At 32.4% G+C, this 12,560-nt stretch overlaps 1 protein-coding gene across 1 annotated transcript in view; it reads left to right on the top strand.

Moving 5' to 3' along the window:
* Window positions 1-12,560, top strand: part of LOC149727828 (insulin receptor-like) — a 23,009-nt gene continuing 10,449 nt past the window's right edge. Inside the window, exons 1-13 of the mRNA XM_089888811.1 lie at window positions 1-309; window positions 2,442-2,574; window positions 3,593-3,761; window positions 4,058-4,162; window positions 4,894-5,044; window positions 6,788-6,957; window positions 8,469-8,625; window positions 9,186-9,296; window positions 9,509-9,656; window positions 10,157-10,386; window positions 11,059-11,185; window positions 11,376-11,429; window positions 11,809-11,996. Of these exons, the coding sequence (XP_089744937.1) occupies window positions 36-309; window positions 2,442-2,574; window positions 3,593-3,761; window positions 4,058-4,162; window positions 4,894-5,044; window positions 6,788-6,957; window positions 8,469-8,625; window positions 9,186-9,296; window positions 9,509-9,656; window positions 10,157-10,386; window positions 11,059-11,185; window positions 11,376-11,429; window positions 11,809-11,996 (2,017 nt within the window). The 5' untranslated portion in view covers window positions 1-35. The remainder of the gene's footprint in view (window positions 310-2,441; window positions 2,575-3,592; window positions 3,762-4,057; window positions 4,163-4,893; window positions 5,045-6,787; window positions 6,958-8,468; window positions 8,626-9,185; window positions 9,297-9,508; window positions 9,657-10,156; window positions 10,387-11,058; window positions 11,186-11,375; window positions 11,430-11,808; window positions 11,997-12,560) is intronic.

Genomic DNA, 12,560 nt, shown 5'->3' on the forward strand with positions numbered 1-12,560 from the left:
AATTGTTTTGTTATCAAACGGATTTGTGTAGGAAAATGCGGAAAGTGATACTCACATGCCTGGTAGCATTACTGATATCAGTTCCAGCTAGTAGTTTTTCGGATGAACTTGTCAGGTCTTTATCAAAACTGCGGAAATCACCAACTTCATCTACACACAACAACAACAAGCAACGACTTTCTCGAAGGGTTATTCGCTCTGTATCAAACGGAATTACGCATGCACCATCTCAAATAAACGAAACAGCTGACCAACAGGATAATAATAATGACTTTGACTCTCCCTGGTCTGTGTATTCAGATGGTCCTGGTAAGTATATGAACAACTTTTAAGATTACTTTTTTATCGAAGCGCTAGGTTGACATGCAATGGCAGATAGGCTATCAAATGAGTAGATCGTGTGCACTTGTTTACTACATAACGGAACAATTAATCGGCAATGTGCCAATTTCAAGGGTCAGCATTTGCCCAGTCTGCGTGACAGTGTTTGACGCCTCTGGCATGCGGTATAAAGTGAATGCTTTTAATGAGTAGTTGTTCGCTAGTTCTACAGTTCAGGGGTTAAAATTTATTTAAATATTGTTTAGAAAAAATAATCTTTCTGTTTGGTCCAATACTAAAGGTGTAATATAGCAAATACTTTAAACCAGCCCTCAAATAGTACAGTAAGGATGTGGCACAATGTTGTGGAGGCGTCTTATCTTAGTTTAAGGATTTTTAAGATGTTGATTAGCCTAGTTACTTGGCGACTACATGGCATAAGACAGTATATTGAATTTGTATGGCCCGGTTAAAATAGTGCAACAAATATAACTGAAATTGAAGACTTAAAAACACACCAATTATAGCTCTATAGGCGTTTATATTTTTATTTCTGTGGTTTCGTGTGGAAATGCAAAAAAAAATGATCCATAAGGATACATCTGTTCAAGTTAGTGAGCTGCTTATTTTACCTTATGTAACGTCCATACACCTTCTTATTTAATACCTAAACATCTTTCTACCTAACTAAATACACATCCACTACAGACCACAGTGATGCTGTAATGTAAATGCTATTTTATATTTTGTATAAATTGTCAAATACACCTAATTTAGCCAGTTTATAAATGATTAAGAAATGTTTATATTTTTATTAAAATAAAGCTTTTTTTTCGTAATAGTCAACTCACTACAATGATTAGTAAATTTAAACTAATTTTATTATAACAGTTTAGTTAAGTGGCAACATTTGTATATCCGTTTTATTGTGTTTAATTAAGTGTCAAATAATAATACAGTAGCATGAGCCTTGGCAGTCGGCAAGTATGCGTGGCAATGCGGGCCAAGTATTCCAACAACGTGTGTTAGACTGATTATGCAAACAGTCTGGTAGTTATATACTGCCTTGTAATTGTGAAGCACTCCGTGTCATGTAATGTTGTCATTACAAAATGTTCTCATCAGTTATCCAATGTTTAACTTTTTATAACAGTAAACAGTTTATGTGGATATATATTATAATATGTAATCTGCTGTACTATAAAGTAGTTTGGATTAAATAATCAACATAAGAAAATAAGTAAAAAAATGTATTATTATATATAATATACAGTACATAGATATTTAAATAGCCTATATATATATTTAAAGATAGCTCTTAACCCTTGGACAAATTTAAAATTGTTACTTTGCATTTGACACAAAATAGTTAATTTAAATAATTTTTTTTTATGTTTACTAATCAATAAAATAATTGTTGTAGTAAAAGGTGTGAATACGGCCGGATATAGATTTGTACATGAAGAAAATGTCATTGTTTGTTTAAATGCGTTTCGTTGCACGATTAATAATATTATTATTGCTGGCAATTCAGGTGCAATATTACACAGAACAATAACCGTCTGCCTTAATGTACGATCAAAACAACTCTCATGTGGGATAATGTGCTATGATACTGACATATGTTACATTATAGTACAGTTTTACCATAGCTATTCTTTTAAATGCAGCAAAATATAAAGCGCCTTTGAAATAATATAACGTTGCAGAGAACTGTAATTGATCAAAACCAATCGAAAAAGTTTTAACATGCCTACAACGAACAATAACAAATAGGGTATTGATAATAATTTTTCCCCAAAATTTTAGACTAGCCGTTTAAGTTCTACCTGTAAACTGCCATTTATAAGCTACCTCTTATTCGCACATGACATTGGAAATTTAGGTTGTTGTGAAAGCCATTCTGTATAAATATATATATAAATATCATGGGCTAAGTGTAAAAATAATTCAAATTCTCAAGTGGTTGGCATTCCTACTTGCAAACCCTCCAAGTATAGTTTTAACCATTTTCCCAAAGAGTTATTGAAAACTTTGTACATGGTAACAATGTTGTATAATTTTGGTATTTTAAATCCTTTTTGCAAAATACCTAATATGCAATCCTTTGTTTTTATTAGTTTGTGATCTCATGGACATAAGAAATAATCCCTCTAAACTAACGGATTTGGAAAATTGCACAATAGTTGATGGATTTGTTCGAATTCTATTTCTGAACGACAACGAACAGATGGAACCCCAAGATTTGAGCAAGTAAGTTATGAATGTTAAAAGGGACAGTCTCCAAAAACTGGTGAAGTCCTTGCGGCAAGTGTTGGGGACTTGGGGTAATGTAGAAATTCTGGTCTAAATTTTAGGACCCATGGCGTTCCACACTGTAGGCCCTATCCACAAAAAGTAGAGTATGTGAACCCATTATATTTCCAATTGCAGATATTAGTTTATAAATAAACTCTCAATCAACCATAGTGGTTAAAATAAATCTGCAGCTGTAACCATAATATGCCTGGCACAAATGCACATCTAAATAACTGTCCCAATTCCCATACACACATTCCAGACAAAAAAATGGTAAATTGAACACATTTTACTGTAATGTCATTAAATTGTAATATGCCTAATTGTTTACAGTTTTAAAGCCTTTTGAGTACTTGACCAAGCAAACGTATAGCCTATTTATTGAGTAAAACATTGTAAACACAACATGACCCAAAGTAACCCATGTTACTAATGAAAGCGGAATTATTGTGACATGCGGTTGATGTGAGCTAGGATTACGTAACTTACCTAATTACTATCATGTTACAAACATCAAATAACACACATATTTACGCTGCAATTTATGCATTTTTGTAAGGCGGCAACCGGACTCCAGAGTGTGTTTTGATCGGCGATTGTGTAGTAACTGGGCATTTGCTATGATTGGCAAACCATATGGGCAGAGATTCAGAGAACATAGTATACTATAGACCGTATTTAACATGTATAACAGCATAATATATATGTATTATATCTTTTAAATACTTAGGAAAATGATTAAACTGATTATTTTTTTTGCATTAACTGTGTTGATATTATTATTTCGATAAAAACTGTTTTGATATGTGAACTTAGTTCTAAAAATCTCCTAATTAATGTTGTAAATAGTAACAAGTATCTGTTTTATAAAGTTGCAACTAAAAAGTACAAGTAAAGAAAATCTGTGTTATTTTTCTTACATCACCAATCTAGCACTAGCACACAAAAATTGCTAACAAACTGTTTTTTTCAGATATTCATTTCCCAAGCTTCGAGTAATATCGGGCTATTTGTTTCTTTACCGAGTGTACGGGCTCGTCTCACTTCGAACGCTTTTCCCGAACCTCGTCATGATAGGGGGCAGTGAACTATTTTACAAGAAATATTCCCTCGTAATATTTGAAAACCCTCAGTTAAGAGAAGTAAGCCAATCAACTTTAGTTAGTTATTCAATAAAGATTAACTACCAGCCAAACAGTACCATGCTAATATTTATAAATATTTTTTATATAATTGGGTATTGTGAAATTTTATAAATTTGATTTTCAGAACGGTCATAAAATTAAAATTTTGTATTTTTTTAATACAAATACATTATAATACTTTTTTTTTGGTCACGCTCTATGTTCGTACATAAAATCTAAACCGTGCTTGTAAAATATTATTTTCTTATTTTAAATTAATTTAAACAAACATAATTATACTTACTCTTATTTAGATTGGTCTGGAAAGTTTAAAGTACATCAAGAACGGAGCAGCTCGAATACAAAACAATGGTCAACTCTGTTATCTCGATACCATAGACTGGGCAAGACTAGGAAAGGTAAAATGTATATTCTTATAACGTCTTTATTAATGTTCTACAATGCTGGACCAGTGATTCACAAACTCATGCAGAAGTTCACAATGCTAAGTTTGCTAACTCCGTATAAATTTTATATTTATAGTTACAAATAGTTTGCACATGGATTTTTATTATAGTAGGGTGTGGAAAGATAGGACACCTTTAGCATATAATATCCAAATATCCTAATCGTGATTTAAACAATTAACAACGGTCCATGCGAGTCGCTAGAATTTGGTTTTATAGTTTTTTGGATGTTCTTTGTTTACTACGAAATGCGACAAGAAAATAGAATCAAAATGTGTCCCATCTTCCACCACCCTACTATATACTTACATGATTTGGGATCTAGAAATATAAATATTAAATTTACAAAATTTTTTCATGGTCAAAGAAGCCTGGAAAACTTTAAACTGAAGTATTCAGTGCATTTAATAATTCAATTATTTCTTATTATTGACAGATCTATATTTAAAATCCATTTTTTTATATATTATTGAATTTAACAGGTCTGCTTATTAATATGTGAACACCTTTACATTGCAAACTGTCGTTTCCCAAACATTTGGTTCATTTATCAATTTAAATATTTTTATTTTCTTTTTCTTTATATTAAAAAAATATTATTTTCTAACCATCAGGTTTAACGTTTAACATTAATTTTCAGTTAAAATATTTTTTTCTAATCAAAAATGTCGAATTTTTTCTAGTGGTTTGGCAACGAAGCGATTGAACGACCTGTTTTACTCGATAACAAAGATGAGGGTTGCCTCAGTCAGTGTGGCAGCGAGAAGTGTGTGGATGTAACTGAGGATGGCTTGCAACAATCTTTCTGTTGGGGTCTTAATGTTTGTCAGCAAAGTAAATTATTGGCATGTTTTTATTTTATTTGTCAAACAAATTTCAGATGGCTAGTTTTGTTTATTATATAAATATATATATATATATATATATATATAAGTCATTTAGTGTAATCAGTTTTCAGTGTAGTTTTATGCTAGTTTAAGACCTTGTAATAATAAGCCAACCAATTAATAACTAAAGTCTTTTACTTGTATTTTGGTTGTTTTTTACTTGTATTTTGGCAGGATTGTAAAAGTTGTAAATCCGGACGGTGATCGTTTAATTTTATTAAAAATCCGGACGTAATATGTTTTACTTGCGTCTGTCGCCCAAGCTACCAAATCTTGTTATAAAGCGTATTACTGACTATCACCACGACACCACAGTCTAGTACGGGCGCCTGTGCGATAGAAACCGTTGTTAAAGCTGCGATCTAATGTTTTATGTTCGTCGCGTGTTTGTAATAATCAGCTAACGAAGTCGCTCGAGTAACAAACATTGCCGTGCTGCAATTTGATATTTTTGCGCTTAATTGTTACGTCACATGTCTTATTGCAACATAACTATTAACTATGACGTTTCATTACGTAACAATCGGGAGGAATGCCCACTGCCCAACGAACCACGAGATCGAAACATCGTGTACGAGCGTCACATTTTTACGCTCTGCGCTGGCGTAGGAAATAAAGGAAGACGTGTGTGGTAGCATACATTCTACACCTAACAAACGAAGCAATCGTTGTGAATTTATTCTCGTGAAAAGTGCCGTAATGAAACTCTGGTTCTCGTGCGGTGCCAAAGAACGATGTTTTTTGGCTTCTGTCCAAACTCGGCCGGGAAGATACTTTACTTTGTAATATCTTATTACAATTTGCGTTGGTTCCAATTTACTAATAGCGTCGCTCCTCGCTCTTATATTTGCACCAATTAAAATTCACATAAACGCAATTTACCTGCATTTATTAAAGTTTAAACTGTTCTTGGTTGCTGGCTTAAAATTATATCGGGAATAAAACAATTATACGAAATATAGAGGCACATAAACCACAATTGTTATCTAAAATTTTAATAGTTTATCAAAGGTATTATGACGTAATCATCGTTACATTTTTAATCCACGATGAACGTTCGTAAAACTTTTCATTTGTTTCTACCGATTTAGATACGTCGTTTTAATAAATGTAATATCATTTTAAATTCACCACATAAAGGTTCCATGTGACATAATTTGTGACAAAATTAGTATAGTAGGTGTTGGGAAAATGCATTTTTTTTAATGTTTGCACGAACCGTTTCGTCATTTTAGCTATTCGCCGTGTTCTCGCAATGTAACCGATGCGATTAAAATAGAGCGCACGTTTATGTCGTCAATAATTACGGAACAAAGAAACCAAAGAGTATATTGTCGGCCGAACGTAAGAAAGTTGATTTTAATATAAATAGGATTTATTTCTACTAAAAAAATCCGGACGTTTTTCGACGATCCGGACGGTGACATTATCACTGAAAAAGGGGTATTTTTACAATCCTGTATTTTGGTTGTCTATAAAAACTTTGGCTAAACAACGTTTTGACGACCACTCAGGTCTTCTTTATCAGGGTGGAAAGAGTCATTCCAATGATTTTTACCGAAAGAGCCAAAATTTAAGTATAAATATGCCCTGTAGCTGTAGCAACAGTATAACTTTAATCTTAGCGTTAACTAAGCATATTATACTGAAGCTCAAAATATTTTGATAATCAAAACTTTTACATTAATAGGTGCCTGTCCTGACCAGTGCTCTCATGCGTGCAATAGTAAACAATGTGTCTGCCATGAACATTGCTTAGGTGGATGCACCCTCCCCAACAATGCTTCAGCTTGCCATGCATGTCGGTATAGCTACCATAATCAAACTTGTGTCAAAACTTGCCCTCCTGGTTACTTGAAGGTAAGTCCGCATTCCTTATGGTTGGAGAGGGAAATTTATTGCCTCAAACTAATTTGTGGCTGGAAAAAAGCACTAATCTTTAGGACCCAAATTTTGGTGTTCTGCAAGGGTTTTTTATTGCATAAAGTTAAAGAGATTAAAAAACACACTTCAGGGAACCTAAATTTTACATTAAAAGTATAAAACTATGAAACGATAAATACAATGCGGAAAAAAGTAACAAAATAAATACTGAATGATACAAGTATTTTGTGAATGAACGTAACTTGGCTGGAAAACAACAGTCTTTATAACACGAGTGTTCTGTTTCATATACCGCGTACCGAGTTACTACGTATATACATTTTTGGGTGATTGTTTTTGTTTTGGAGGGAGGGTTTTTTATGTATGGCTGACAATTTAGACAACCCAATAGTGACCACTGGGTTGTAGCAATTGCACTGTCCAAGAACAAATTAATACCGTGGTAGCAGCGGCGAGCCTTGAACCCATTACCTTTGTGTCAGAGCCATGCATGCTAACCAACTGTGCTACAGTGCCAAGTGTCCTTATAATAAAAAATATATAAATCACCCAAAAAGTTACATACTTGGTATATAAAAATAAAATCACTTGTGTTAAGAAAACTGTTCTTGCTCCCCATGTGAGGGTAAATAAGTTACATCGATTCATGGTTAATCAATGTTTAAATAAAAGGGGAAATGTTAGTTGTTGTAACTTGTAGCCTAACATGTGCCAAGATGAACGCGTGCTTAGGGATGCACATTACAGAATAATTAGGTATTCTAGGATATCCTAGAATACTTTATTTCGAATCTAGAATTCCGAATCTAGAATTTCGAATCTTTTTATATTTATAGGAAAAAATAATTTTACCCACATAAGTCAGTTTATAGACTCTTTCATAGTAGCCTTGTTGGATCATGAGCTGTAAAATTATCAAAAATTGTACTATTGGGTAGTTTTTGCGTCATGAAACGTATAGCAGGCTATGAAAAGACGTTGTAAAACGTTTACTCTCGAAAGTCCCACAAACACAAAAATATATTTTTTTTAATTATCAAATTTTAAAAATTGTTAATATAGTGTATGAGATGACGTGTGATGACGTTATTAAACAGAATACCGAATCCCGTAATTAGATTCGAATACAAAAGGATTCGAATCTCCTAGATTCGAAATTCTGTAATGTGCATCCCTACGCGTGCTTGATAAAAATATAATGCGAACCACTTGTACCCACATGCGATTTCTCTGCCTGTAATAATGCATTTGGGGGGAATAATAAAAAAGGAAAAAATTGAAAAGCTGCTTTTTTCGTCAAACACCAAATGCATTTTTGCACTGTTCTACTTGATTCACCAATGTTTTTCGCAATGTTTGCGTGTCAGACAACAATTCATACCCATTTCAGTTTGGCGTTCAGGCAGAGCTTGATGTTAAAGTTCATATCAAATATAATCTGGTCATGTTTTCGGACTAGAACTAATTTAAATTATATATAAACACAGATATATGGATGGTTATGCATCACACGAGATACATGTGCCGATCGGTATTGGAAACAACATAATGGAGAATGTTTGGAGGACTGTCCACCTATGTATACAGCATCTATTAAGGGAGATTACCACTTTTGCAAGAGGTGCCAAGGGGAATGTGGGAAAGGTAATTGAACAAAAATAATAGCTGTACCATTTTTTTTAAGTTGAGCTTACACTTTTACATTGTCCATTCTGCATTAGCTTCTACTTTTAGGCTTAATGTTAGGAGTGCATAGAATGTCATGTCACCCAAATTTAAGTGGTAAAAAATAAATGTAAAAAAGTAATAATAGCTCTACAGTTTGTTTCGTTTGGACTTAACACTTTACAATGTCTGTTCTGCTTCTGCATTAGCTGTTATTCAACTCTTAAGTTGATTTTTAATACAGGGGTGACATCATGTGATTTAACACCCTGGTTTTACATTTAATTTTGTTGAATGTTTCTGTGCGATAAACGTTAAAATTTAATTACATTTGCCACATTATTCAAATTTTGATAACAAATTTTGATAATTTTGAATGGGTGTAACTACATTTTAACAATCAATTTTGACTCAAAATTCAAAAAAATATGACTAGTATTCCAAATTTTGATTAAAACAGATTTAATACATATATGTATATATTACATTCTTTCACAAAATCCAAAGCAGCCAAATAACAACAATTTTTTATTTTCAAGTTTGCCAGTTACCTACTTTAGAACACACAATCTCGGATCTTGCATCAGTTGATGCCCTTGATCAATGTACCGTCATTAAAGGTCAACTTCAAATCAGTTTAACTGGGGGGTGTAAGTTTTTTATAAAAAAAATTGCTTTTAAATTAATGTTGTCATAGCATAGTGTAAAATACGTCATGATTTTTTTTTGTTGTGATGCAGTGTTTTAATACAAATACGTCAGTCTGCTTGGAAAATTTGCAAAAGTTGCCTACTTGAGCACAAAAATTGATATTTTTTGTTGGGTAGTATTAAATAAAATAATATAAATCAAACAATTTCAGCTGAAGTTGTTGAAAAAATGGAAACAGCTCTCTCAGAACTTCGTGAAGTTAGTTCTATCGTCATTCGCCGATCCTTTCCTCTCGTTTCTCTGACGTTTCTCAAAAAATTAAAGAATATTACTGGAGATCCACAATACCTTTACAGACAGTGAGTTATAGGTTGTAATTATTTTTTAAAAGGTTTCAATTTGGGGTAAGCTTTAATTTTCTCGGAAATGCAAATTTAGTCATAGTTCATGAGACAGTTTCCCACCTCGAACTACAAATTTAAGATTCCGGTATATTCTATGTGGGTGAGGTCCATGTCAAGAACCTGAGATTTTACCAGATTTGTCCCATTACCCCAACACCTGGAAAAATACTCCATTACTATTACAATGTAAATTAGATCTTTAAGTTAAATTCATGCATCAAGTGGTCAAAAAGCATACCAGTCAGAGAAGCAATTTAATGCTTGTTTTGCAGAAACTGATGATGCCATATTGGGCAAAAAACATCACAGAATAATTTGTTGGTCTTGATTTTTGTCGTTTTTTTCACCACTTGATTCTAAATGTTATTTCATAACAAGAATTGCCAACTTTACAAGCACTAGAGCCAGAATCATTTAATTTATCACAGTTAAATTCATGTCTATTTGATTTGCAGAGGAACGGACAACTACAGTGTTTATGTTTTCGACAACAAGAATCTGAAAGAACTGTGGGATCTCAAAATGGTCAATGGATCCACTAACTTCACTATTGGTGGTGGGAAAGCTTTTTTTCAAAACAATCCCTATCTCTGCATGGATAAGATTGAAAAAATTGAAAATCTTACACCAGGTGTAGAGGATACAAATGATATTTCTCAAATTTCAAATGGAGATTTAATCACATGTAAGTCCTGTTGTGTTACTTGCTTTATAAAGTATACCATTCTTCAATCTGTTTTCACTGCCAAAATCAATGTTCGTGGGGCAGATTTCTAAACTAGTGCCTAGTGGCCTGAACAAAGCCACACGTCATTCATATGGGTATACAAGCAGCCCTCTTGCACATGGCCTTGTTTTTATATAGGCAAATTTCTGCATAAAGGTGAACAAAATAACAGGCTTAAATACAAATAATTTAGGTTAAATTGATTGAGAGGGGGAGTGGTTAGTGTCTCTGTAATGGGCTTGTTCCCACAGAAACATAATAAACACTTAATGTAGGTTGTAGGTTGTAGGTGTGGTGCAAATGTACAGTTTATAATTTCAATGTGTTTAACATTGGAAAAATAGATAATATTTTTATTTATATTTTTCCTGCACAATACGATTGTCGATTAAATTATTTCAACATATATATAGTTTGTTACATCTTCTATATTTAAGTCATTGATAACAACTGGCAAATCAAAACTTATTGTGCAGCTATACAAATAAGTTAAAATTAATTTTTTGCATGAATATACTTTTATTAAACTGCAAACACCCTTTTCAGCCCTGAATATCCGCCATGAAAAACAATTATTTAACGAAAACCACAACATTATTTTTTACGTAAACATATATTTGTTAAAACCAGGTGTGGTAGAACAATTACAAATTGTAAATATCGAGAAATTTCAAGATGTTGTTGAAATCAAATGGATTAGTCCGTACGTGAAAGATTACCGAACTCTCATTGGATACCGAGTGTTCTACAAAAAATCGTAAATATATTTTGAGTTTTATTTTGTAATACTGAATTATATATATATAGGCTATACAGTTTTGTGTTAAAAAATTCAAATAATCTAATGTTTTATGCTTGTTGTATCCAACAGATAAAAAAGCTTTTTTAAAAATATTTTTGGTAGTGTTTATATTTTAGGTAATGCTTATTTTTTTGTTTTATTTTAGTAAATATGAGAATGCGACGCGTTATACGGAGGTGGATGGTTGTGGCAGAAGCAGGTAAATATATTTTCGTTTTATTTTTCTTGGAAAATTAAATTACATCGACAAATTAAATGAATTTATTATCCTCAAATCGACAAATTAAATGAAATTAAAACAGCAAATAAGAATGTTTTAGAAAAAAAATTGTTGTTATTTTATATTATAAAAGCATAGCTGGGTACCAGGTAATGCTTAATTGTTTTAAAGCATATACTTTCTCTAACTTACTGCCAATACCCCTGTGTATTTAGTTATGAGAAAATTTACCCAAAAAGAATCTGCCTTTTTCTATGGCTGAGGGGCCAACTATCAAATGTGTTCTAAACTTAAATAAAATTTAAAAAATCATGTTTTTAACTCCAAAAATTATAATTATTATTTAATCCTCTCATAGTTGGTCAGTGCAGCACGTTCCCAACCAAAAGGGTCCCGAGAACCCGACCGAAGTGACATACACTGAAACTTCATTGTTAAATCTTGATCCATTCACCAAGTATGCGTTCTATGTGGTGTCTTCTAACACTGTTGGTGCAAAAAAAGGATTTCAGTCGGATATTCTGTATTTCACAACACCTGCTAGTCGTAAGTCAAGCAAATATAAGTGTAGCAACACTTTAACCCATTGCTATATGATATGTGTGTTTTTACCACCGTATAAAAATACTAATTGAAGTTAAGCATATATGAGTTTACTTGTACCAACACTTTAAGTTTAATACATACCTATATTTTTATGTGAGTTTTTTTAACCACTCCGATTTTGCTCAGTATTTTCCCTCTTGTGCATATTTAACTCTACTTTACTCCAGTGTTTTCTGATTTTTAAACAAAACGTGAGGTGACATTGCTGAAAAGAGCAGTTACTCATGCTTATATATTAGACATATGGAACCACATTGTTTATTGTGGTGAACACAACATACTTTGGCTCTACTTTTTTGAATACACATAACGGTAGAGTAATGCTATTCTAGTTAAAAACAGGGTTGCTTGTATAACATCATCTCTGTAAGAGATAATATGTTCCGAAGTCACCAATACCACTGTTATCATAATTAAACAGTCAAAGAAGTTGGAAGTTTTTAGCTGTTTTATTTTGTAACTATTTATCCATTACTATTGAATATAAAATAATAATAAAATATT

This window comes from Ciona robusta, chromosome 11 (assembly GCF_009617815.1).
Source record: "Ciona robusta chromosome 11, ASM961781v2".
Taxonomy (NCBI): Eukaryota; Metazoa; Chordata; class Ascidiacea; order Phlebobranchia; family Cionidae; genus Ciona; species Ciona robusta.